Here is a 27,993-nt window from a genome sequence, read left to right as displayed (position 1 = left end):
CATTTAAAGTCCTGGGGAAAAAATGTGTGTGTGTGTGTGTCTCTAATTACAGACACGGCATTTTTAAACAGTCCCAATAGCTTCGTCTTTATTGCAATCAATAAAACTGGTTTATTGGCAAATTAGGTAAATGTAATAACTGCATTAAAATATAAATACAACATTAAAAGTCAACCATAGATGGTTTTGTGTCGATGTACAACGACTACAGAATGAACAGCTAACAGTTCACCGGAAGTGCCCGAGCTGGCTTAACGACAACCAGGAAGTAACCTGTGCATATAGTCCATTAAGAGATATAAATGAGCATTTCTGAGAAAAAAAAAAAATCTTGATTGACAAGCGATCTAACCAATCAGAACGCCACATCCGCCATTTTGTCAGACAAAGCAGCCAGTAGTTAAAAAGATTAACCTCGGTGGAGTTAAACTTGAAAAATGGTTTGTATTGACGTCTTTCCGCGTTTGAAACAACATTCATTCTCATGTTCATGGACTAATAGGAAGAGATGGTCGGTTTTTACTAGCTGTTGAGCTGAGGATCTACAGCAATCTGTCACGACACATTAAAGAGCAACAAAACGGTTTTTATTGTTTGAATTTCTTTAATAACTACACGGTTTGAAAGCTGGGACTTTGTTTAATATCATAAGTAACCTGTTCTGTCTTGTCTGTCGATGTCCTCTTTGTTCCGCGATGTATTTTTCACTGCGTGTGGAGTGACAGCGCCACGGCTTCTCGGACAAAGCAACAGTAACTAAGGGGGGCGGGGCTCGGCGAAAGGCTTATTTATATATCACAATTCTGACTTTATAAGACACAACTGTGGCTTTATAATCACGAAATTCTGACTTTTTAAAGGGTTAGTTCACCCAAAAAATGAAAATTATGAAAATTTTGTCATTTATTCACCCTCAAATTGTTCCAAACCGGTTTGAATTTCATTGAGGGACATGTTATAATTTTCACAATTTATTTCAAATTTAATTCAAGCACTTTCAAGACCAATATTTGTTTTCAATTGCTTTCCAGGCCTTGAATTCATATGTCTGAAATCCAAGTACTTTCAAGGCTCGTGGGAACCCTGTAAAATGGACAATTTGAAATCTGTAACTTTATTTCATATCAAAAGTAACAAGAGCACAAAGCTTATTGCGATGTATTGGATGGGAGGCAGCGGCGTACTACAGTGTTCCATTCATCAACTGAAAACAGATAGAATAATCGATTCTTGCGATTGATATAGGCTCGTAAATATTACAATCAATTACTCGAAATTTTTTACCAAGCCCTCAGCCAAACTGATGCAATAAATGCAGTTACATGGGTTTGCAAAATCCCAAGTATCAAATAAAAACAAAAAACAACAGACAAGTGATACACTAAGAAAACTATTTTATTTAGAAAAAGCATACACTTTGTAGATTTTGCCAGATAAAAACTCCATTATGTAATTTGGAAAATCATGAATCGTTTCCTTTTTAGTCCACTTATTTACGGAGAACTCCAGCTTGCCATTCTTTATACAAATCTTTTAAAAACGTGATTGAACACACAAAGAAAACCAGGGAGGCATACATTTGAAATGAAAGTAACAGGAAATGTCTTATTACACGGAACCATTTTATTTCTGTATACATAATATACAAATAGAGCATTTGTACTGCTTCAAACACCTAGTCTAAATATCACATGTGAATTAAAAAGGAAAAAAAAAGAAGGTAGTATTCCGGAAACCAGAGTTTTCTTTTTCACTTAAAAAGAAAAAAGGGGCAAAAACAAAAGAAAAACAAAGGAAAAGGAAGGTAATAGAGCAAGGTCATAAAAATGCAAGCATTTGAAAGTGACACCAATTCAACCTGAATCTGTTTGTGATGCAAGCAGCACATTGTGCTAAATATTTAAAGGAAACAAACTTTCAGTGAAGTACTGAAATTATCACAATAAAAATGGCAGATTAAAATACGAGCTACAACGTTTCTAGGCAAAACAACAGAAGTTTGGATGCAGGCAAAATGTGTGCGACGGAATCCTCTTTCCAGACGGTGATAGGAGAAGCGAATTAAGACGTTGACATGGTTGAGAAAGCTGGCGATGATGAATTCTGCAGCCCACAGCAGGGAATACCGCTGGAGAGGAACGTCAGGTCCGGAAAAACCTCTGCATTATTGAAAAGCCCATTACAAATCAATAAATGCTCTTTTTCATATTCACTGACCCTTTTCTCAACTATTGATAAGAAATTGGTAATAAAAAGGAATGTGTCCTCAAATGCTCTTAAAGCACTTCCTCCACATCAGCACTGAACACTCACCTTGAGTGTCAGCATACATTATCTGTGCTTTTCTGATGATTTATGGGTAGTGAATGTTAAGGAAAAACACAGCGTGTTGATTGGCTCATCAGTGCAGCGGCCCACAGAACATCTCTACAGGTACACATTGCTGTTTGTGCTCAAGGCATCAAAGGATATTGTTTCTTCTCTTCTTTAGCACCGGTGCTGTCTCTCTTCTTTTCTGATTTCTCTTTGTCATGCCTGGATTCCTGTTCCCAAGCAAACACCACATGCCCAGAAGAGAAACAAAAGCATTTGTGAATGTGTGAAGGAAATGGTTTAATCAATCATACTGGATCTACAATTAACGTTTAAATGATGCATAGGTGTTTTAAGTGCTTGTTTAATGTTAAAAAGGTCTTCTGTGTTCATTCTTTATCGTTTTGCATCCTGATGAATATGTTCTCTAAATGTGATCAATATTTTTGTCAATACACTTTATAAATGTAGTATATTTTACTGTAACTGAAATGGTTTACAATGTTTGTCGAATACAATATTTTAATATGGAAATGACAAAAACACGTCAAACTCTAACAGTTTACTACAGTAGTAGCCAAAAGTCCAGCCTGGGAAAATTGACATCTTTACACTTTGTTCAAATATTATTAAAGATTTTGTAAGCATGTTGCATAGTTGTGATTGGAGTCGTTTGTTTTATTTGTGATAATGCAATGAAACATGCCAAATTGGGCACACATAATTTTTGGCCCTGCTGTCATAAAAAGAAATTATTAACACATGCAAAAACTACAAAGAATTTTCACTTTAATAATAATAATAAAAAATGAATGATCAATGATCCATTTTGAAGAAAAAGGGTTAGGGTTCTGTAATAGCTTTTGGAGCAAGGGCGCCACCATCTTGCAATACCACAGCGTGTGACGTCACAGGGTTGGTTCGCTCCGTTGGCCAGTTAAGTAAGTAATATAAGCATTTGTTTTTGAAATGGAATGACTAATGGAAAAGCAAATTATTAGTTATTCATGTATTTATTAGATTTGGGTTACTATATATTTTTAAACACAGGTGATGTACATACTGATATATCAAATGATTATAGTAAATCTAATGTTACCATCAATATAAATAAATCTGATGTTGCTATCAGCGCCAACATTACAATTCAATCAGTAAAAATAAACAGCAATATACATGAAATAAGTAAATAATACAAAAGGAATACAAACAAATAATTATCATGATTTGATATAAAGTTCATTCAGAGCCAAAAATGAGGCAATTCAAAATGGAAACAAAGTATTAACAAAGTATGTATATAACAAAGTAAGTAACTGCCAGATAACGATCACCTGCTTTTTGCCGACATGATTAACATTAGGTATGTTATCTTAACTAATAACACTTATTAATTAGCTTATAACACCCATATTTAATGTTACAGAAAAAGGTTCAGTGATCCGTCAGATCCTGTAGGTCAGTTAGTACAGTTTACTGCTGATCAGCTCAGTTTGTTGGTGTTAAATTACAAAGAAATCAAAAATTAATAGTTCGTTATACATCTTCAATCTCCCCTTGAAGCTCTGACAGTCTTCAGACAAGCTGTCAATCAACTTCGAATCATAACGACACGCCCCGTTTTTATAGCATCAAATTGCTAGCTAAAATCTAAATCATCACAAAAACGAACAATTGAATATAAATCAGCGTGATAACTACCTTAAATGACCAAAACCATCTTTCAGAAAGTTTTATTTGAAGCAGAATTTATTTTTTAGTTTTCACTGAAGTCTCATTCGACTGCATTGAGAGGGCGGGGTTTATGACCTGTACTGCATCCAGCCTCCAGGGGGCGATCAAAGAGCCCGCAGCTTCACTTTTCAGGACGTATGAGACATACCCGGACTCAACACGCAACAGGAACAAAGACAATTGACAATGAAAGGTGACGAGCCTTACACTAAGTTTACGAGTTGATTTATCCATGTTTTGATATGCTCCCATTGATAGCTTTTTAGATGAAAGAAACAAGTATGTGAACTTAGCATTTTTCCTAAATACCAGCACACATTTTAGGGTATTTTTTTTAATTATATACAACAACTTAAACACTTCTGTCAGATCTGATATGATATTTTGCTCTCTAGGTATGGTTCAGTCACTCAATGAGATTTTTTTTTTTATGTTTTGTTTTTTTGTTTTGTGTACAATTTAGGTTCAATTCATGTCCGCAGCACAAACAAGCAGGATAAGTCATAAGTCAAGTTGAATATTTAGGGTCAGTGATTTGTTCAAGATCTTAACTCTAGGTATGAGCGACAATAAAGGTCTTTGCACAGAGTCCGAAATTCGCATCCAAATTTTTGAACGTTAAAAAATAAATACTACCTCACATTGTGTCAATCATGTTTACACATTGCCTCCGAAACTTTCGTCCGTGATAAAAAAAATTCGGATGGAGCAAGCATTTTTAGAGTTTTGACAATTCAGAGCCATACAAGTGAACGGCAAAATCCAAAATGCCGTCTGACAAGTTGATCCACTTCGTCTTGCAGCACAAAGCACTGTATGACAAACAGAGCCAGTATCACTAGCAAAGCATCAAACCGAACCACTGACATCCTGAAGTAAACTTTGAATCTCTCGAGGTAATCCTGCAGCTCCTTGACAAGGAGGTGGAACTCTCCTTCCTCTCTTCGCAATCTCAGGATTGAATGGACCCAATATTTCCTTTTCTTTTTCTCTTTGTAAGAGGAGAAAGGACAACAAAATCATCCTCACAGCTTGAAGACTCCATTTTTTATTGTTTTGCAAATTTTTTTCGCAACAGATTAATTAATACACATCGGACTCTGTGCGCAAGGTTTTTGTGCATGACGAATTTTTAGGATGACAAATACAAAAAACGCATACGAAAATTTCAGACTCAGTGTGCAAAGACCCTAAAGGGTTAGTTCAACAAAAAATGACATTTCTGTCATTAAGTACTCACCCTCATGTCGCCCCAAACCTGTAAGACCTTCTTTTGTCTTCAGAACACAAATTAAGATATTTTTGATGAAATCCGAGGGTATCTGATCCACACATAGGCAGCAACAACATTGCACCTTTTGAGGTCCAGAAAGTTACATTGTGAAATTGGTTGATGTGACTACAGTTGTTCAACCTTAATATTATGAGGCAACAAGAAAACTTAAAAATAAAACAAAAATAAATAATTTATTCAACAAATTCATCTGTCCCCTGTTATACTGCTACACTATTTTCGTCGCAGAGCTTCAGTGTTTACGGCTCAGTATTGGCCGGCTCTGGTCATGTGAGCAGCGCGACGCATGCGTGTATGACGGGACAGACAAATTCGTTGAATAAATATGTTATTTTTTTGTTTAGTTTTTTTTTTTGCACAAAAAGTAATCACGTAGCTACATAATAATTAAGGTTGAACCACTGTAGTCACGTCAACCATTTTAACTATGTCTTTAGCACCTTTCTGGATCTCAAAAGGTGCAGTGTCGTTGCTACCTATGAGTGGATCAGATAACTTCAGATTTCGTCAAAAATATCTTAATTTGTGTTCTGAAGACAAATTAAGGTCTTACGGGGGATGGGACAACATGAGGGTGAGTACTCAATGACAGAAATTTCATTTTTGGGTAAACTAACCCTTTAATAGTGATGCTTGAATTGGAAAACGGCACTGATGCAGGACAGATGTGGTTGTGGAGGTGTAACAGGACAGAGTCACAGACCTTTTTGCCTCCAGAGGTCTTCTCTGGTTTGGCCAGATCGCCTTTGTCCTTGCTGGTGGACTTGGAGCGTTTACTGTTGTCCTTGTCGTTGGAGTGTGGCGATTCAGAGGGGCTGGCGCTCTTGCTGTGTTTGGAGGAGTCTGTGTAAAAAGAGAGAGTGAGCAGTCATGTGAGGCAGATAACACAAGAGCCGAGACACCATGGGGAGGGCTTTCTGATTGCCTCCGCCACAGAGAAAGAGAACTTTCTGGTTCGCTAGCTCACCTCTCCTGCTCTCGGCAGCGGGCAAAACAAATTTAAAAGATAGGCATTATCGACTCACTCGTTCCATTTTCATCTTTGCGGCGCTTGGCTTCCTGGCTCATCTCACGGTCGCTGTTTGCGTAGTCCTAGATGAAGCGCAGAGGGGGGAAAACCGCACAAATCAAAATGACGCTTGTCGGTTTGACTTTTCACCTTCCACCAGGCATTCAATTGCAGATGTTTACTCAAAGACGTTCGTGTTGTGACTGAGAATAGTGCTTCATAAAACCCGCCCCCTGCCCAAACCATTTTCTAAATACAGACGGCATCACAGAAGGAAGCACTTACTCGTTTTCTTTCCTTCCGGTCTTCTTTCTTCTCCCTCTCTTTGGAGCGGTCCCTGGATTTGTCAGACTCTTTCTTCTCGTCGTCCTTCTCTTTGCTCTTGGACAGGACTGTGCTGTGGTTAGGATGGTGCTGAGGGTTGGATGAAAAGATAAAAGATGGTTAACACTTCACAGGAAGAGAGCTACAGCACTCACAGCGGCCTGCTGCCACTTCATTAGCATGCTCCATTAGAGCTGCACTTGCCATCCCATGAGCCTTCACACCTCACAATGCTATCAGACACACCCACAGGAAGTCCAAGCACTCTATTAAAAGCTCAAGGTTCCTGCTGAACTTATATGCAACCCTTTCACATGCCTCGCATCAGGGCTTCAACGCACCTCAAAACAAGCGTCAAACCTCCATGTGAAGTGTTATAGAAGGAAGGGGTGTGCGATGATGACAAAAATTATATGTCAGCGTTCTCATAGGCTGTTGCAACCAAATGAAATCAGTATCAACAAAATTCATATTTATAACAGAAGCTGCATCTGTAGTAGTATTTTGCATTTACACTAAAATGTAAGTCACTCAATATTAACTTCTTGTGTATTGAACGGTTGTATAAAACCAATATCACATTTGTAATCACTCAAAAATTACACTCTTCAAGTGGTATTGATCAACTATATTAAATTACGTATTTTACGTACTTGAATATTGGGCCATTCTAAATGCATTTTGATAGATTACAGCAAATCAAGCAGTGAAAGCATGCACTCTAAACGCGCAAGCGTACTAGTCTAACCTACTAGACAACATCACGTAGTGTATGCATGCACTCTCTGTGTCTTTGTAAAATAAGGGACATACTTGTTATTGTCAGATTGCACGTCATTAAAACAATCACAATAATATTGTTGATATATATATATATATATATAAAGCACACCCCTAATAGAAGGAAGATTCTACCAGCTTGCTTGGTAGAAAGAAAGAGTGAAGAAGTTCATCTTCTGATTTTGCACGCTGACAACGACCACTTATTGATGTACCATGCTAATATTGTCTAGAAGACAGTGGGCACAGATAAGTTTCAGAGGCCAAAAGGATGAAAGGTAAAACAGGTACTTGACACTTGGCCTGTGCATATTGTGGCATCAGGGTAACACTGCAGCTTGATGTATCGATGCATTAGGAAACAATGATATGATTCATGTGAAAGGCCTTAAGGGTTTTGACTGACCAACAACTAGTTGATCTCTCCAAACATGAAGCACTGAACAATATTGTTATGAAACAATGTCCCTCAAGAATAAAACATCTTCAGATGAAATCTTCCTTTTGAAATGTATCTGATAAACAAAGCAAAGAAATTCTTTTGGAGAACAACATGTGGAAAGTGATCAAATGACAAGAGAATGCAGCAGTACAGGATAAAGCAAAATAAAATGTTTGATTCAGGACCTGCTTGGGTGCCTCAAAGGGTTGACTAAAAAAATAAGTTATTAATATACAGGGTTCCCACTCTTTTTCAGGGATCATTTTCCAGGGGCCTCATTTATCAATGGTCCGTACGGACAGATTTGTGCATAGTGAGTGCATCAGCGGTTTCACGCAAAGTGTGGGATTCAAATATTAAGCACACCTCTGAGCATGCTTACGCAGATAATCTAGTGGTAGAATAGCGAAACTACACATAAAAAGCATTTATGAGTGTCACAGTATGCATTAAGCAATCCACATATGTCCTTTGTTTCCTTTAATTATAAAACACAATTTAATATTTGTTTAGTTTTACACTTGATGCATAATTGGTGTCAAACCCTACACTTAAAAAAAAGAAAAATTATGGTGAAGTAAATACTACAGAAAAAAACAAATGTAATTTTTACATGAAAAAGTTAGTTCAGTCAAGAATAAAAAAATAATAATAATAAAAAAAAAACAAGTAAATTCTTTAGTAGTACTCAATTTAAGCTTGTAGAAATTAAAGTGTAAATATCAACATTATAAAGTAAAACTACTCAACTTTTCTGATACTTGTGTTCCCATCATGCACTGAGCCTTGAATAATTAATGAGGTCGATTTTTGACTGTTTTCCAGCTGTTTTTATACTGTGGTTAGGTTCAGTAACTCGCCATTTTGTGACATTTGGAGTTAATTTTCCACTCAAAATGCCACAATCACACTCAAAAATGTTCCATCAAATTTTACCATCACTGCGTGTTGTGTACCAAGTATTGAGGTCTCTGTGTTCAAGTGTAGCATTACTTCTATTATGTAGATATGGTGTCTACACAATATCTATTGTATTACTTGCTTAGATGTTTCTAAGTAAAGCATACACATTAATAGCATGATTTCATTCAGTGTTTCTACTGTTTATGTAAAATGTATTGCAAAAGAATACAAGTCTATATTTGAAATTTACTTAAATAGTCTGTGTTCAAAATGTTGGAAAACAAAAATTAAATACATTTTACTTGTTTTTTTTTACAGTGTATAGAAGACAGCGCAATGTCCAATGGCTTATCTTGCGTTACTGGAAGACTTGGCAAACAATGCGCTCCACAAAGAGCGCGTTTTCCAAGATCGTGCTGATCTGCTTGGTGAGAGCTCTCTTTGCCATTATTGCGGTGAGGAAAAAACACAATCACGTGATTTTTAAAGGGAAGTGTTGTCACCATATATGGTTCATTGGAGGCGTTTCCGAATGCTAATGACTGTGAACGTGAACGAGCATGGTACTTAAGCACATGTGGGATTTATCAACAATGATTGCTTATGTGTGTAAGAACTGCATGCGCACGTTTGATAAATACAGATTTTCTTGTACTTAGGCACATTCTAAATTTCATTCATAGGACAAAATATAGAACCTTTTCCACGCACTGTTGATCAATGCGGGCCCTGGACTTTTACAGGACATTTCAAATTTAATTACAACGGGAAAAAGACATGGATCACAAATTCACGGCCTAAAGCAGGGGTCGGCAACCCAAAATGTTCAAAGAGCCATATTGGACCAAAAAAACAAAACACAAATCTGTCTGGAGCCGCAAAAAATTAAAAGCCTTATATAAGCCTTATATGAAGGAAACACAGGCTGTAAGTGTATATTAGCTATATTACCCTACTATCAAAATGACTCAGTAGGCTACAAATACACAATGAGGTATTCCCGAGGTAAGTTATACATTTAAAATCGTCTGAAAGCTACAGAAAAAAAGAAGCAAATGGATCGGTGCAATTCACAGAAACAGCTGGACTCCAGCAGAGAAACATGGATTTGCATTTATCATTTTGTGTCAAATTGTTGGATTTTGAGGTAAAAGTATTCCATTTGTATTGTAATGTTTATGTTGACAAATAATCTATTAAATATTTGCCATCTTTTATTCTGCATGTTTTTTTTTGTTTTGTTTTTTGAGTAGAACAACGAGACACAAACCTTTACATTCAATCCCGTTTGTGCTAGGGGGGTTTGGGGGCATGCTCCCCCGAGAAAATTTTGATTTCCTTGGTGTACATATGCATTTTAATACGTTTTAAGGCCAACAAATTGGATAACAATAGCTTTAAACCATGTCAACAAATACATACATGCATGCACAGAGGCAGCTTTAATCGCATGTTTGGTAATTTCATGACTTCATTTACAACAGAATAACGATGGTGCATGCCCGTAGTTTCTTTAGCGCTTTAGTTAAGCTATAATAAAGTAATATGCAGCGCGCGCCAGCGCATTAGCTCGAGCAATTCTTGGGTTCACGCTTCGAGCACAGTTGCTGATTGGAGTTTTACTGACATAGCCTGACAACATCTCATCTGACCACAGTTCACTGTTGAAGCTACCTTTTCCGCGCTCGTTTGACTTGCGCCTGGCGCTGAAGCGAAGTCGGAATGCGCGTCTGAAAAGTGTCCTGTTTGTTGTGGTCGTAAAGAGACAGTTCTATATAAACGCAGCGTTTTACTTGGCAATGTTTTAAAAAATATTTTTATTTTTGGTATTTTTTATGCTCTGTTGGTGGTTTGTGGAGTAGCATCACCTGAGGGGGATTAGACAAATGCTGAATTAGAGACGGTAAAAGTGAGTGGAGTGGGTGGACAGATTTGCTTTATGTATTTCCCCGGCGTCAAATCAGGCACATATAAATGTCAGGAAACATGACTCCAGGCTGCATGTTAATATTCATGGATTAAGTTTGACAAGTTGTAAGAAACACTTTCGAGTCCAACCTTTAGTGTAATTCGTTTGTTATTACTCGCGTTTTCGCAGTTTCCCCTATTAAATCTAGTCATGCAGCAGGTTCTTTTGCCACTCAGTCCAGCTGAGGGAGCGCGCTTTCAGTGTGAAAGTGACGTCGTCGATGGCTATGATGCAAATCTTCGTTGACAGGAATGTTGAAATTAAATATGTATTATACACATTTTTACAGCATTGGAAAACGTTAAGAATGTTTGTGTTTGTCCTCCTACAGAAACCACATGAAAAAATATTTTTTCAATTTTCATAAATTTTTGAAAAAGCTCCAGGGAGCCACTAGGGGGGCGCTAAAGAGCCGCATGGTTGCCGACCTCCGGCCTAAAGTAATATAATCCTCTTTCTAGAAGTCTTCAAAAAACCTATAGTTTGTTTTAATTTTGTTTTTATTTACTATATTATTGAGAATATTCAGTCATTGTACTTCAATGTCTTTTCCTTTGTAAAGCACACTTTCTATATTCATCTTAAATTGTTATAATGTATTCATATATAAATAAACAATTTAATAAAAAAATAAACAATTAATAATCTAGTGTAACAATTTAATATAAACAAACAATTTAAATAATGCAATGAGTTTTTTTTTTTTTAAATAAATACCATTTTGAATAAAAAAAACTGAAAGATACTTTTAAAATTAAACTAACACCGCCAGTAAGTGGCAGCAAATAACAGACTTAAGTGAGTCGTTGGAGTCAATCTTTCGAACGATTCAATCAAAACTCTTATTTATGAATGAAGCAAATGACGGTCTTTATGAATGGGTCATTGAATCAATTTCTCAAATGATTTGTTCATAATTGTAGAGTCATTGAGAAACAAAACACCACTGTGTGTTAAGAAACTGTGTGTTGCTGATTTTGTTTGGAACCATTTTTGTTGGTGAAAATTTCTCTAAAATGTAAGTCACTTATATTATGTGTTATGTGTATATTATTTTAGTGAACTTTTGCAGAAAATAAGAATTACATTTGCCTGTGCCTTGTGTTCATAAGTTACTAGTTTCATTCACTAGTCTGTGCTACTCTAGGAGTGTGCAATGAATCGCTGAAAGTGTGAAAATAAAAAACAATGTGTCATGGAGATGCGAGAAGTTAACATTTCTAAAACAAAATAAAAAGACTACATATCGATTTGCTACCCTTTCTTGGGCCAATGCTGTCAATGCATACTGTAGTTTGCTGTGCCGACCACTTGCATAAACCGAATAAAAATCATTAGTTTGCAAGAATAAAAATGATCAAAGTTAACAAGGTACCAACATTCGCTGCAAACATTTGAGCATTTAGTTGCCACTACATCACAGCAAGATTAAACTGCGTAATTAAAATAATTGTTTCAGAGCCATTGTAAACTATTCGTTCTTCATTGAACAATAATGTTTTTTTTTTAAAAAGAAAGATTTTTCCAGGACAATAATTTTCTTTTATTTTCCATGTAATTTCCAGGACGTGTGGGAACCCTGATATATTAAAATAATTGAAACTCTTATTCAAATTAAAAAACTTCCCCCTCCTCAGTGAATTTAACTTTTCTTAGAGAGCATGCAATTCTTCTTCTGGAAACTCAAAATGAATTGGTGGCCCATTTAATACAAATACATAATGACAGCCAAAGAGACACCATGAGGTAACTGACAATACCCAACTCAGGTGTCAAAATAATCTTTACTTCATGTTTTAAGATCTAACAATCTTAAATGTAAACCAGACAATTCATCCGTGGTTTGCTGACAGCAGCAATGGACAGGTTAAAAATAAACCTGTTGTAAAGAGCATCTGTGCAAATTAATGAATATGTATTTTCAGGTGATACCAGGTATGGTATATAGAGTCTAATTTTATCCTTAAGACAACGCAAGCTGCCAAACTCGTGAGACACAGTAACTGAACTGCCCACATCATTGTCCAGCACTGCGTGCAAAAAAAAAATATAAAAAAAATAAATAAATAAATAAAAAAAAACCTACAGCAAACTGTTAAAGCAGATCATTAGCAGAATATACATGTTCCAGCTGGAGCTGAAGCATACAGAATAAAGTAACTTAAACAGATGATCAGAACAAACATTTGTTGTAAACAGGTTAAATCTTGCCAAAAAAGTAAATAAAGAAAAAGTAATTTATATGAAGTGTGTCCTATAGGTCCATAAAAGCAGAGAAAATGATTGCATTGATACGTAACAATAGTTGGTGGCATGTGGTTCGTGTTTGGAAAATTGCCATTTCATACTCTCCAACCTATCCAAAGATGCTCTACTGATAAGTGTGGGGGAGAGAAACAAACTGAATCTTTGTCCTGAAGGCGGTGAGAAGAATCTGGAGCAGTTAATGATTGTTCTTCACATGACCTGAACATTCACTTTAAATCTGGTCAGCTGTTCTGTATGAGTTTATTGAACCCCCTCAGACTCCTTGAAGAGTTTCAAAAGACCTTCCAAAGAAAAGTGATTTTGATTTGTCAAAGAACCATTCTATTGAGTTTTCAGCTGATCAGCTAAACTGGTACACACACACACACACACAAACAAACACACCGTGTGCAGAAGTATTATTTATTTATTTATTTTTTAAGTATTAATTTGAAACCACATAAATCTTAATAAATACTATTAGTTTTGTATTTAATCATTTATAAGTGATATATAATTGTTCATGAAGGCTGGACATGAAAAATACTTTATATTCAGATGTGCATAATTAAGCAGGTTTTCTTTGACAGATAAAATTAGCCAAAAGAGATTTAACTATTTAATTATTAAATGCTCATGAGAAGGATGCAATACTAGAAATTGCAAAGTTAAGGCATGACCATTAGACAGCAAAATGCTCATTGGGTCAGAAGGGTCAGAGAAAAACAGGTGGAGAAGAAAAGACACGTTAACGGCAAAAGAATTAAGAATTAAAGTTTAAACTACATAAAATGTATTAAGTAATCAAAAGGTATAAAAAATATGCAGTGTCAAATGTGTAAATTAAATATACAATTCTTAAATAATTTGATTCAAATAATAAAGTTACAAAAACAAGCAGTGAGAGATTTTCTCTTTTTTTTTTGCTTGATTAGCATTAAGCCGCTGTCACACTAGACTTTGAACGTGCAAAATTTATTCGGAAGCTGTAACTGTCGTGATATGACGTCACGGTATACAACGTCTTTTTTATAAACATGAATTCAACACATAACTTAAAGCAATACATTCAAAATGTAAAAATATAGAACCTACTTGACTTTACTGCAAAAAATATAATTCTTTTAATTCAGCCAAGAGGTCATGCCATGACAAATCGATCTTCTACTGGTCGCACGTCTTCACGTGATGCGAATTCACAGGTCAGAGTTCACCAAACTTGAACTTTGGAACGCAGCGAAATGCGAAATTATTCGCACGAGCTTGCGTTTCCGGTTTGACGCATTCGCATGCGTTTGAATGGAAGTCAATGGAACGAAAAGTGCAATGTGACCGCACCCTTAATAATGACAGCAGGTAAATTTGGATACTGTCCCTTTAAGACTGACTGCACCGATCCATTATACTCAAGCCTCGTCTTTCTCAACCTTACCTTCACTTAAGACATAAATGGCTCAGTTTACTTGCAAATACATGGTCAAATTGATACATAGGTATGTGTATTTAACCCTTCAAGCCCAATTAGGCGGCAAAAGCACTCAGTTCAGTCCTCACGTGCTCTATGAGCAGCGGCTTCATGTCACGCGTCTCTCAGATGGCGCTGAGAAACAGTCTCTCAGAGAGCATACGTTTAAATATGTTGTCTTTCACTGCTAATTGTGCTTTAATAGTTTAAAACCACTTGTTTTTAAACCGCAATGCTTAAAAATGCATGCAAATTATAAGCTTTCATGACCGCACATCACAGCAACCTCACGTGAGCGTAACTGCGATAAAGACGATAGTCCAAAATATCTACCGGTTGACAGATTTCTATTGGTTAATGGTGTCTGCCAGTATATCGCCTGTGCCTAATTTCCGATCGCCTTCTGAGAGATATATACCTCCATTCCAAACGTGTACGTCAGGGAATCTGGTGTGTTTCTCAACAACAGATTAATCACAAACTCCCTGAGAGAGAATGACAGCAGAATTAATCACGTGTATGAAAGCACTTCAACAACAGAATCTCAACTGACAACTGAATTACAAGAACATACACACAGCTGACACAATATCCTCCGAGAAACAACTGACTCCTGCAAGATAAACCCTGCTGGTTCAGGAAAACAACAGATCTTGCAACTAAAGATAAATACATCTATACCACGGCTCTATAAGGACACTTCTCTTAATATATGGATGATACTGCAGTTAATGTGGAGGAATATTTTTGACAGCAGGCCTTGAGAGAGAGAGAGAAAGAGAGAGAGAGAGAGAGAATAAAATAACAGGCTGCAAAAAAAAAAAATAAAAAATAAAAATATATATATATATAGCTGTATTGCTTTTTCAGGTGGTGCCATCAGCATATTTTCAAACATCCTTCAGTGACCAAACTGCAAAAACACTTATCTCCCCACCAGTTGACAGGAGCTGTTCAAAAGAGACTCGAGTGGAGGAATAGAAGACCAGAGTCCAATCAGACTCCGAGGACTGTGAGAGGAGCCCAGGAGAGCGTAGCCATGGAAAGAATGGAGGATATTGTTGGGCTGAAATTACATTAGCAGAATATAAAATGTCCTGGCAAAGGAGGAGAGGGATGTGCGAGCACAAGCGTGCTACGCAAGTTTCAGGGATATTCTGCCATCTTTTGAAGGGAAAAGGGACTTTTTAAAGACCAATGTACCACTATAAAATTCCACACCTGGCATGCGGCACAAAATGTGCTATAAATGCATTCATGACATATACCGTGAAGAAAATTTTTCGCACCAACATGAGATAAATATTGGGAGTATCTCAAAAGCTAGTGAGCTGCCTACCCACACAACATTTCTGGACATCCTTTGGAACATTTGAAGGCATGCAGCCTACATAGACAGTATTCTTGTGCATCACAGGTGGGTTTGAAACGCCCAAGCAACAGCTGCCTACCTAGATGGCATTTCTGGCAAGGATTAATTAAATTAATAATCATAACTGATGTCTAATCAACCGAAAGCATAGTATACCAACCGACAAACAGTGTGCTATGGAGTGCGTTTTATTTTTTCAGAAATTCTGTTTGTCTTTAATTTTTATTATGATTTAATACAAATCTTTTATCAAAAATGGTTGTAATCAAATACATAAAACATTATCAATTTAACTGATCTTTTAAAATGTAATAGAATGAAATCTGAACAATTCCTTTGCTTTGATATTGCTTAATACAGTTTATTAAATCACAAGTACATTCTACTGTACAATCGTAAATAGGGGTGTGATGAAATCTTGCATTATAAAAGCGTAACTATATTTTTCGTCGAGGCATATGCTGTGAATTTGGGTTGCTTATGATGTTCATCTGGGAATGCCACTTGTGCCATTTCACCACATTTGTAACGTAAATCATTTATAAACCTACACCAACACCGGAGAATACATCAATATGTTTCTAAATATGCCAATTGTTGTTCATCATTATTTCTAAATGAAAGTTTAAACCTTTAACCTTTGAGTTTATGCATGTATCTGATGAGTAGCCACTCATTCAAACAGATACATGTAGACTTTATTTTAAACCGTAGTCTTCAGCTTTAATCTTCACAGCCACTAGCCCATGTCGTGATTTGATTAAGTGCACAGCCCTACTTTTGATTCATTCATCCAAACTTTGCCAAATTCCTTGGTATCCACATACAGTAAATTTCATTTTTTATAACTGGATTCAGCAATTCCATCCACATTTTCCATTTCATGGAAATTATATGGTCTTATTAGGGCACCACAGGTGTGTTTAAAGTTTTCAAAGAAATGCAGCCTCCCTAGACTGCATTTGTGCGCATCATAGAGGCATTCAAAACACTCAAATACAAATGTTGTCTAACTACACTGCATACTTGGCCATCATGGGTAGATTTTGGGACAAATACTGCCAACATAACAGCATTTTTGGTATTATTTAATGGTTATCAGTGAATACTGCCTAAATAGATGCCAATATTAGGCATAAGTTTATAATGATTGTTTGAATGGTCTGGGTAGGCAGTGTGGTAGGTCTGGAGACACATTCAGAGTTAAGGGTTGAAAAAGGTCCAAACCTTTGAAGCAGAGTCCTTGAGGTCGTTGAGATTGTCCTGTAGGAATGAATGGAGATGACAGATGAGCTGGAGAGGATGGCACACAGCAGCAGAAAGGGTGGGGGAGGCTGGCCGTCACTCAACACATCCCCATAAAGACCTTCAAAGACTAGAACTTTCACATGGTTAAAGATGAAGAGACTGGACTATGGGAGCCTAATGTTAGTCTGCACTGGGCTATCTCAACCTACATGTGCTTGGAGAACGTCACTGCACTGAGCATCAACTGAGCATTAACTTGTATCTTTGGTCTAAAATAGAGCATACATTCTGAAAACTAACTATGGGAGTTCTTGAAGATGATAAAACAAGCTAAACTCAGCTAGGATTCATAAATAAAGGGAATAGAAGGAGGTCATGTACACTTTGGTATGAGGCCTCGCTCATAGAAAATTGCAACAAGATTCCTGGTCACGGACAGACAGATCCCTCTGGGAAGGCCATGCCCACACTTTTTCCCTGGTTGCCATTCTCTTTATGTAGCAGTTGCTGGTGATGCGCCATTCTCTGGATGCTGAAGGAGCCGTCCGCTGGTCGCAAGGATGTCTGCGGAACTCTTGTTGAAAACCCTTCCACGGCAGAGAGCGAATCGGACACGAAAAAAAAAAAAAAAAAAAGCAGGATGGAAAAAAAAGGCAAGCAGATGAACATATTCTTGTTGGAGATCCCAGATCTGTGACGCAGCAAAACAAGGAAAACATTCCAGCTCTTCCAGGAGTCGCAGGCATGAAGGGCATCTGACTGGATTTCTTCCAGTGGAAACATTCTCTCGTCTCCATGTATAGTTTAAAAAAACAAAAAGACTGATTTGTATTTATTTTTCTTACTTTTTTGCTTTCTCAGCAAGTAATATGCTATGATTCAAAAAAATCTCAAAAAGGGGAGGGTGATTTACAAAAATAAATATTTATATTTACAATCTTACAAAAAGCACGGTATACGAAAAGGAACAACTTGTGAGGCACTTGGGTAGATTCTCTTAGCATGTAATGATCAAAAATGAAGCATGTGCTAGAATTTAAGATTTTGGCAAGTCCTTGGAATTTTATCATAAAAATCTGATATCTATTGAAAAATATTTTTCCAAAAAAAAAAAAATAGTCCATAGGATGCAAAATCCCCCCCACTGCTCTCCTACAACGGCTGGGCTCCAGAGGCCTTCTCTCAAACTCCAATGGGTGACGCGGAGGGACGAGGAAGGTTTGGAAAACACGTGATCTCCGACAGGTAGGGACAAGAGGAAAGAAGTGCACAGCTCTCCTCAGGCCATACTAACCTTAACTGCAGAGGAGTGCGACGGTGACGAGTGAGTGTCAAGCTTTCGTCTTTTTTGCTCTGCTGAGAGACGAAATTCAAGGTTCAGCTTCTAGAAACTTTTTACTTTATATATTGTGCTTTGGGCAAATGTAGCATCTAATGAACCATATTTAACAAGTTAGAGCTGTCTTACCCCGTTCAGACTCGACTCCCTCAGATCTGGGCACAAGGGACTTCAGGTTTCCAGCCCCAGCGTTCTTCTCCACCTTGCTGCTTTCCTTTGTCTTGCTGTCGTTGGACACGTCGCGTTCCTTGGGCCACTCTTTTTCAGTAGATTTCCCATCGATCTTGCTCTTCTCTTCCTTCTTGTCATCCTTCCTCTTATCCTTCTCGGCCTTGGGCGTCTTCTCCTTGCTGTCAATGGGCTTCTCCTCCTTGGATCTTTCCTCCTTCTGTTTGTCCTTCCCTCCTGCTTTGGCCTCTGGAGTGCTTCCTGGGTTCTTTTCTTTCTTCTCTTTTTTCTCCTTTGTGGTCTTCTCTTTATCTTCCTTCTCTTTGCTCCCTTTAGTGCTGTAGAGAGAGAGATCAGGGATCAACTGAAGTATATTAAAATGTTTTTTTTTTAAGCTTTAAAACCATTACAAATTGACATTCGATGGCTTTCATTCAGAAATGGCATACATATCATTAAAGGGGGGGTGTAATGCCATTTCATGCATTCTGACTTATTTACACTGTTGAAGAGATGGATTCTCATGGTAAACATGGCCAAAGTTTCAAAACACGAGTTGGACGTATGATAGAGTATTTCTGTACCGTTTCGGTACAGGTTTCGGAGTGTTTTATTCGAGCAAGGCCTGTATGACGCCAAAAGAGAGCGGAATTCCTTGTATAGGCAATTCTCCCTGATAAGCTTGCGCACACACACATCACCCAGAGCAAGAGCACGCCCATCAACGCGTTTCATTTGGGATATGGAAGCTGAGAGATTTTTCAACAATGGCTGTGTCCCAATTCAGGGGCTGCACCCTTTGAAGGCTGCATACATCATCGGTCTTATTTTTAAAAAAATAGATTGCAACGCAAAGAATTTACAGTATTTTACACCTCACAATGAATATGAGTCAATTTCATTATGGTTACTTTTCTTAAATATGACATCCTTGATGAAGTATTCAGCCTTCAAATGCAACCTCCGAAGGACGAAGCCTCCGAAATGAGAGGCAGCTCCTGTCACCAAAGGAGTGTGTTATTTAGATGTGAGGGAAAGATTACTTTTTTCAGCATCCCAAAGAACCCAGCGTTAAGGGAACAGTGGATGAAGTTTTTTTTTCCGGACAGCAAATTGTGCACGTATGTTTGTTTGTTCCCAGGAATTCGGTGATGAATACTTTGTAAACAAGTCCCAGTTCTGCGCTGAATTTGCAGATCGCAGGTGGTGAGTAAGGCTGCATCAGATGTCTGTGTTTTGTTGGCAATCGGCATGCAAGTGCATAAAATGTAAACAACATGAACGCTTTTGTCGCCTTTGTATTTATAATGATGTCGCAGCTATCAGACATCACAGAAGCTGTGTGCGCTCTTTAGCTCTGCCCACAGCACTGACGGCAGATACGCCTCCAGGAGTTCGGCTTTTTCCAGAAAGACTCGGCTTAGCGTATCTATCTTTTATAAATATGACAAAATAAAGACTTTTGGGAGGTATGAAGGATGCATTGTTACTCTATATGTACTCAAGATTAACACGAGATTGGCAGAAACTGTGTGTGATATCCCCCTTTTAGAGAGCCCCGTGCAAAATATTGTTAAAAAAATTCAAAACAAGATTTTTTTATCGTATTTAACTTTAATTGTATTATTTGTGATATAAATTTAAAGTGTAATTTTGTGTGCAATGATGTTAAATTTACAAATTTAAGTCTGTTTCTCAAAAATTTAAGGTTGCTGAACTCATATCATGTGAAGATGTGTGAGCAATAGAACACTGATTAATACACCACGGTGTGACATCTTAGTTTAAAAAAAAAAAAAAAAAATTCCAGATGCAGGCTTGCAGTGTTGCAGAAAAGTAGAGTAGATTCTAACCTATATTTTAAATATTGGATTTATCATTATTTGTTATAAGCTTTTAAGAAAGCTGGCACATAGTGTGACACCATATGCAGTGTCTGAAGAAATTCTGCTCGCTGAAAGTCTAGTGTAATAGCCCTTTTACAGCATGATTTTCCATAAAATGTGACACCCAGGAACTGACATGATCTGGACCCTTCCTACAGTAAGGAAGACAAATTAATAAACTCCCAATTTTTACACAATTTTTCCTTATTTTAATGGAGATAATTTTATTTAATTTAAAAGGTACACTAAGTAACTTTTTTGTTCATAATTAAAAAAAATTAAATAATGAGTCAATACATCAATTATTCTTCCAAAACATGCTTTTGTCTTACCCTGATTCACTATGGTAAGCCAATTATAAGCGTTTATATTTTAGATCCAACAGGATGGTTTTCGCAGAGAAATCACGTACATACAGTCAGTCAGTCATGTCTTGTCATATCCGTAAATAGAGAAAAGCTGCTCTGATTTCTTGTCTGGTGTGGGAGTGACAAAGGTTAGTTGTCACAACGAGCGAGAAAGGTTGACATGGAGCAGCTAAATCTCCAATCACCGGAAAATCACCTGCTTTAAACAAACGCCGAACAGAGGAGAGTCTGCTGGCAAAAAGAGAACGAGACAGAATTAACAATGCCTTGGCTATTCGGAGATGGTGAGAACCGAAGGATTTGAAATGTAAAAGCGACACAGAGATGATGCCGTTTTCATTATTCAACCGTGAGTAAGGTATTTTGTTGAACAGATAAATTGCCATATGTAGCTCTCTAACAGAGTTCATTGTAAAGCATTATCTATTGTGAAGGCTCATTTAATTATGGTTGTTGTAGCGCTGTGCTGGAATTTATTTTCGAGGAAGTACTGTGTCTATGAATAGGTAAAGCTACAGTAATGTCTTCAGCTAGTCAGCTTGAGTTACTTTCTGTCTAAACTGGTTATATCTATGAAGTCTAGTAGTGAATGTTTTATGAGCAGTCGAATAATCTCTCTCTTCTTTAGTAATGAGAAAAAACCATATTCATCCGCACAGTGAGGCAGAGCCAAAGCACAACCAAAACAATGTTGCACAGTGTTGTTTAACCACTAGAGGGCCAAAAATAACAGTGTACCTTTAAAGTTGATCTACTTAAAGGAATAGTTCACCCAAAAATGAAAATTTGGTGTTTATCTGCTTACCCCCAGGGCATCCAAGATATAGGTGCATCTGATCGCACTCTGACAACGGAAGTGATGTCTTGCGCTTATACTTCAATGAGTGCAAGACATCACTTCCGTTGTCAGAGCGTGTTCAGACCTCACTAACCGAATGCTGAATGCAGTTGGACATAGAGGTAAAAAAGATTATATAAATACTATTCGGTTTCTCGCACAAAACCGATCGTTTCATGTCTTAGGACATCAATGTGCAGTCATGAGCCGCAGGGATAAATATGGATTTGTCTGTGCATGTTTTTTTTTTGTTTTGTTTTTTACTCTTATAGATTGTGTTGCCATTGACACGCATTATACGGCTGACAGACTGCAACGGTTTGAGTTAAAAATCATAATTTGTGTTCTACTGAAGAAACAAAGTCACCTACATCTTGGATACCCCTGGGGGTAAGCAGATAAACATCAAATTTAAATTTTTGAGTGAACTATCCCTTTAACTACAAACCAACATTAGGTCTCAAATTAGCTTTTTTTTATACATAGGTTTTGTTTTCTAGAAGAAAATAATCACAAATAAGGTTAACTAGACTTGAGACGTTTTAAATTTCGGCACCATGTCATAAATATTTAAAATCTATTGATGTAATATTACATGAGCTCATTACTTTACTCAGTTTGACATCCTGAGGTTGACTAGAAGCATTTCTTTAAGATTAATCATCTCATTTCACTGCCCATTTTGTAAAAAAGAATAAATAATTTTGACTTCCTAAAATTTAAGGCCAATTTTGTATCCTATGTGTGCATAAGAAAACCAATTTAGCGAGCCAAAATGAAACGAAACGCACACATGCAAAAATGAGTTGAAAAGGAAAAAGTGTAAACCAAATGTCTGAAAGCTAATATGACCTTTTCAACAAAAAGATGCTAATATTATGGTCTTTGTTTTCCCTTAAAGCCCCTGAGCTCTTGAATTCTCTTGACTTTATCATTAATTATGTAAACAGAGCACATTGTTGACCCCTCTGTCCTCTCATCGCAGGTGAATTACATATTCCTGACTAGGCCACTTTCCCTGACCCCACCAAACCATGTTAAAACACTAAGAAATCCATTACAATCTCATTCCATTCACACAATTCCTGAATGGAAATTAATGGGGACCTTTCTTCCCTGGTCTCCCAGTGACTCCCATTGAAGTATTTCTTTCGAAATTATGTTTTACACAGCCAATTTGATGGGCCATCGTGCAATTGTGTGTTGTAACAGTCATGCCTTTCAGAGATGGTTCCTTTCAAGACATTTCTCTCCGCAATTGCTCAGTTTAATAGAATTGTAAGAGGATTCTTGCCTGGAACACTGTTCAATTTGATTACACAGTTCATAAGGAAGGTAGACTTTGATAAAGGATTGATTTATTTGGCGAGTAGTTTGAAATAATAAGCCCTTGCTAAACTTTCTCACCCCAGGGCTTTAACTTTTAATGACATTATATAAGAGATGAGAGCAGTACATCATTCTCGCTGCCTAGCGCGAGGGAGCTTGTGTGGTGTAGTGAGTCGAGTCGTGCCTTGGGTGCAGTACCTGTTTGGCGTGCTGCTTCCGTTGCTGCTGCTCACTTTATTGGCTGCGGTGCTGTTTTTGCTGGCAGTTTTCTGAGCCGTCTGAGATTTGTCCTTGGATTTATCTGCAAATAGACCAAGCCGACATGGACGTCACACAAGGGCAGACCTCATTATTTTGTCCATATCTACCAAACGTGACAAACTAATTGACAGATGACAGAGCTGTTGGAAAACAGTCAAATAGAGCCAATCCTCTTCTGTTTGGTGAAATAGTCAAGCACACACAGCTATAACCACTGATGTGTGTTAATTATGCTGGGAAATTGCAAGCCTCCTTTGTGTGCCACTGAAATCTCATTAAAAGTGAATGAAACACAGATTGTGCTTCACAGAAGGTAAATTATTTAAACACACCCGGAAATGTCCTTTGAGATTTGAGGGGGAAAAATGTCAAAGAAAGGGGTTACACAATGGTCATTTTATATCAGTGTACCAAAAGCAACATTTTACTCCAAAAGATCGGATTTGTAGATTTTAAAAAGCAACTGTTACCAATTTGTGCCCATTTCATACACAATGAGTGCTAATAAATTATGCTCAAAGCAATTCATATCACAGCTACTAATGGGAGGTAGAATTTAAGTGATGATGAGGGATTTTACCTCTTCACATACTACCGTAATCTTGCAATGGGCAGGGCCAGTTACTCCTGCTGAAATGCATCAAGAACTTGCAGCAACACCATGTTTCATAAGAGGTGCTGTTACTTGGGTATCGGGCTGTATGCGTTTTTTAGTGGATTCTGTTTTAGTGCCAAACATAGTGGTTTCCACAAAATTGTCTTTTAAAAGGTTGTCACACTGCTTCCAGCAAATCCAAGCATGACTTGGGCATTTGGATATACACTACTAGAACAGCACAATTAAATGTTAAAAGATTGCAACCTTGATTCAAACTCCTACACGATATTATTCCTAAATGACAATGCTTCGACTACATCTATTAAAGCTTAAAGTAACATTAATAAACATCCAAGTAAACAACTCTATGGAAATTAATTATCTCCATGAGTGATCACAGTTTAAGTATAGTTCTGTGTAAATGCACAGATAAACAGCGCTTAACAGATATTTCATGATCTAGAACGACAAAAACATCAATAATTCTGATATAACATACCAGTTGAGAAATGCAATAAAATACAATGTTTTGTTTGTTATATTCCATAGAATATTATTCAGTTATTTTACATTATCCAGTGAATTATTATTCACTCTTTAGCCTATTAAACAGCTTATAAATCTACAGAACTATACTAAAAGTATTACAGGATTATAAATTATAAGATTAAAATTAACAAAATTTATTGGTGTATAAATAAAATTTGTTTTGTTTTCTTTGCAAGGAGGGAGTGATTATTATAAATAAACTGGTTTGTTCAGTTCAGTGGTGTTGTAATCATGTCAAAAAAAAGAAGTATAACAGTAAATAAATATCGATTCTGCATATCAGTTATCGGGCACAAACAAAAATGATCTGTACTTAAAAAATCAACATGGTCGATCACTAGTTATGACGCTTCAAATAAAGATGTATCATTACATTGTAACACCAGTAGGTGGCGACAAGTGACTATTAGAAAATGTATTAATTTAATCATTCAAAAACCCTGATTCACGCAGTAATGAAGTAATGCCTTTATGAGTCATTGAGTCATTTACTGAAGAGATTTGTTCAAAAAAGCTGATTCATCCATTTACATTTATGCATTTGGCAAACGCCAAAATTTTATCCAAAGCGACTTACATTGCATTATACTATACATTTTTTGTATCCGAGTATGTGCAATTCCTGGGAACGAACCCATGACCTTGGCATTGCTAGTGTCATGCTCTAACCACTGAGCTGCAGGAAAGCTCATCCAGTAATGAAACAAGTCTTTATGAAAAAGTGAATCAATCATTCAAACAGATTAAAAAAGTAATGATTCAAATAATTTTTTTTCTTTTTAAATTGGTCTGAGCAATTAACATTTTGTCAAAACCCAACCTTTAACTGCCATATACTGTACTTTTTACTGTATTTTTGATTAAATCAATGCAGCCTTCTCCAAGTTCCGCAAGCATCTGCTTGGTCATCACGTCACTAATTTCTAACCTTTTGTTACATTTTTGACCCGACATAGTTAGGGCCCTATAATTTCCACGATCACGGAATTGCAGACGGAATCGCGGAATCCATTCATAAAAACGGAATTAACTAAATAACGCGGAATGTCACGGAATGTGTCAAATTTGTGATGAATGAATTAAAAGCAGGTCAGTACACTTAAATTAAATCACAATACAGACTAGTGTTTGTGAATATTAAACCGCAAGAAGAATATTTAAACATGAATCCTGCATGCCTGTATGACTCTGAAATGAATGATGCCTCGCACGCACGCTGACGCTCATGCGACGCTCGCGGTGTTTTCGTCCTCTGACGCCTCACTATATGAACGCACAAATTCATCTCCAGAGCTGCTCTGAAAGTCACTTCAGCATTTAACCGCCTCGTTTAAGAAAACTACCAGCATAAACAGAAACTCAAAGCTCTAAGCAAACCATCAAAATAAAAGTTCGATTTAACTTGACAAACATATTACTGTTGTACAGTAGAATTTAGATAAATTAATTTAACAATAAATTATTAAAATTTATTTTTAAACAATCTCAGTGTTTCTTCCATGTTTTAATTTTAACAGTAAAGCTCTGTTGTGCAGCACATTGTTTGACAAAAAAAAGTTTAATTTCATGCTTAAAAGATAAATTAAATGATATGCGTTCATTTGATTGCCAGAAAAATTTAAATACACAACAGAGCTTCTGGGAGGAAAAAAAATAAATAAAAAAATCATAAAAATACATATTTTTTAAATTAATAAATACTGTTGTTTTTAAGAATTCAATTAATTAGACATGCTTTTTGATTATTAAAATGGAATTAAACTCAATTCAAATGGAATCCAGAAAACAGAATTTGGTAAAAATAAAATTTGAGGGGAAAGAATAAAACGTTTATCATAGGACCCTTAAAAAAATATATAATTTTTTTGTTAAACTTTTATTAAATTGTTGGTAAATTGGACAAGATTCATTATTTTAATTAATTAGACATGCTTTTTGATTACTAAAATTTAATTTAACCATTAAAATGGAGTCAAAAAAAAAAAAAAAAAAACAGAATTTGGGAAAAAATAAAACGGAATTTGGGAAAAAATTAAATGGATTTTATAGGGCCCTACATAGTCAATAATATTTATGATGCAATCGAAAACCATTTGATTTAAAAGACACATGGGTTTGTACCGTTAACATGTTTAAAACAATCCCACAACTGAAAGTGAGGTGGACAGAACCTGTTTCTGAAGAGCCTGAAGTCATATGACCTGCACTGCTGTTGTGATCAATTCTCGTGGTGTACTTGTTTCTATGTTAATGGGTCTGTGTGAGGCTTTTCTGTTCTAATATCCTCAGCAGTTTTACCCCATTCACACAGTAATTGCAATTAACTCCCTTAGGGTGGCAATTCCCACAATGAGTGTTGTACACCATGGCAACGTGTTTCATTTTAAATGAGTGTCAAGACGCTGTCTCAATAAATGGACAAACAAGTCCAGATGCTACCAAATCAATTCCTGAAGCTACACAGACAAAAACTCGAAAATTATTAAAATAAAGTCACCTGAATCCTCTGCGGCCCCCTCCTCAGTTTTGCCAGCGCTGGCAGCGGCAGTGGTCGCAGGCTTGCCCGTGTTGCCAGGTCCGTTCTGCAGATTGCCAGGCGTGGCGCTGCGCACTGGCTGCTCCTTATGGTGGAACTCATTTTCAGGCACCATGTGCACTTTCCTGCCTTTCAATTGGCCAGAGTAGCTGCAAGTCACATACACGGTTACAATCATGGCAGATGGTAATACAAAGCATAATGCTTAAACAAAATCACTCAGAAATGGATGGATTCAAAAAGAAATCCTCAAGAGGGGTTGTGTTCATTGAGACCAGGTTTCATGACAATATTAACGTAACTAGATTGGCATATTTTCAAGAGGCTGAACACAAGGTCTGATTCCCCCCTTTCATTTCTTGTTGATTCCTTGTGTCTATAGAGAAACACAAAGAACAGGGCCCACGTCTGCCCAATTAGCTGAGGTGTGCTGAGAAATCCCACTGGTGGCATGAACGCAACAATTACATGTCAACAGTTATTACGACTTCTGCATTGGAAGATATGCCAATTAAAAAGAAATCAGTTCCTCATTATGAAGGGAAATCTAATCAGTTTACAAGCCCATGATATCAATATTTTCTGTAAATCATTTGAGTTGCTCAAACTAAACAGCAGCATTTTAATGCAATTTACAGTACTGTTCAAAAGTTTGTAATCATTACGATTTTCTAATGTTTCTGATAAAATGAAGTCTCTTATGCTCACCAAGTCTGCATTTACTTGATTAAAAATACAGTAAAAGCTACAATACTGTGAAGTATTACAATTTAAAAATAACTTTTCTATTGTAATACATTTTAAAATGTAATTTATTCCTGTGATGCAAAGCTGAATTTTCAGCATCGTTACTCCAGTCTTCAGTGTCACATGATCCTTCAGAAATCATTCTAATATGCTGATTTGATGCTCAAGAAACATTTCAAACTATTATCAATGTTGAAAACAGTTGTGTTGATTAATATTATTGCATAAACCATGATGCATAATATTTTCTTTGACGATCAAAGTTCAAAAGAAC

General features: G+C 36.7%; 1 protein-coding gene across 2 annotated transcripts in view; it reads right to left on the bottom strand.

The window, feature by feature from the left end:
• Window positions 1-1,383: 1,383 nt before the first annotated feature.
• thoc2 (THO complex 2) overlaps window positions 1,384-27,993 on the bottom strand; it is a 108,102-nt gene continuing 81,492 nt past the window's right edge. Inside the window, exons 29-39 of one of the 2 annotated variants that reach the window (XM_067387932.1) lie at window positions 26,934-27,121; window positions 23,227-23,329; window positions 18,569-18,945; window positions 18,395-18,456; window positions 17,080-17,115; window positions 6,636-6,764; window positions 6,367-6,433; window positions 6,045-6,184; window positions 2,473-2,543; window positions 2,314-2,359; window positions 1,384-2,159 (exon numbers count right to left, since the gene is read on the bottom strand). In XM_067387932.1, coding sequence (XP_067244033.1) covers window positions 2,332-2,359; window positions 2,473-2,543; window positions 6,045-6,184; window positions 6,367-6,433; window positions 6,636-6,764; window positions 17,080-17,115; window positions 18,395-18,456; window positions 18,569-18,945; window positions 23,227-23,329; window positions 26,934-27,121 — 1,201 coding nt within the window. In that variant the 3' untranslated portion in view covers window positions 1,384-2,159; window positions 2,314-2,331. The remainder of the gene's footprint in view (window positions 2,160-2,313; window positions 2,360-2,472; window positions 2,544-6,044; window positions 6,185-6,366; window positions 6,434-6,635; window positions 6,765-17,079; window positions 17,116-18,394; window positions 18,457-18,568; window positions 18,946-23,226; window positions 23,330-26,933; window positions 27,122-27,993) is intronic. The other variant, XM_067388817.1, reaches the window with a different exon arrangement.

The sequence above is a fragment of the Chanodichthys erythropterus genome, chromosome 1 (assembly GCF_024489055.1).
Source record: "Chanodichthys erythropterus isolate Z2021 chromosome 1, ASM2448905v1, whole genome shotgun sequence".
In the NCBI taxonomy this organism is placed as follows: Eukaryota; Metazoa; Chordata; class Actinopteri; order Cypriniformes; family Xenocyprididae; genus Chanodichthys; species Chanodichthys erythropterus.
Note: the sequence above shows the minus strand (reverse complement) of the source record. Positions and strands in the feature narration are given on the sequence as shown.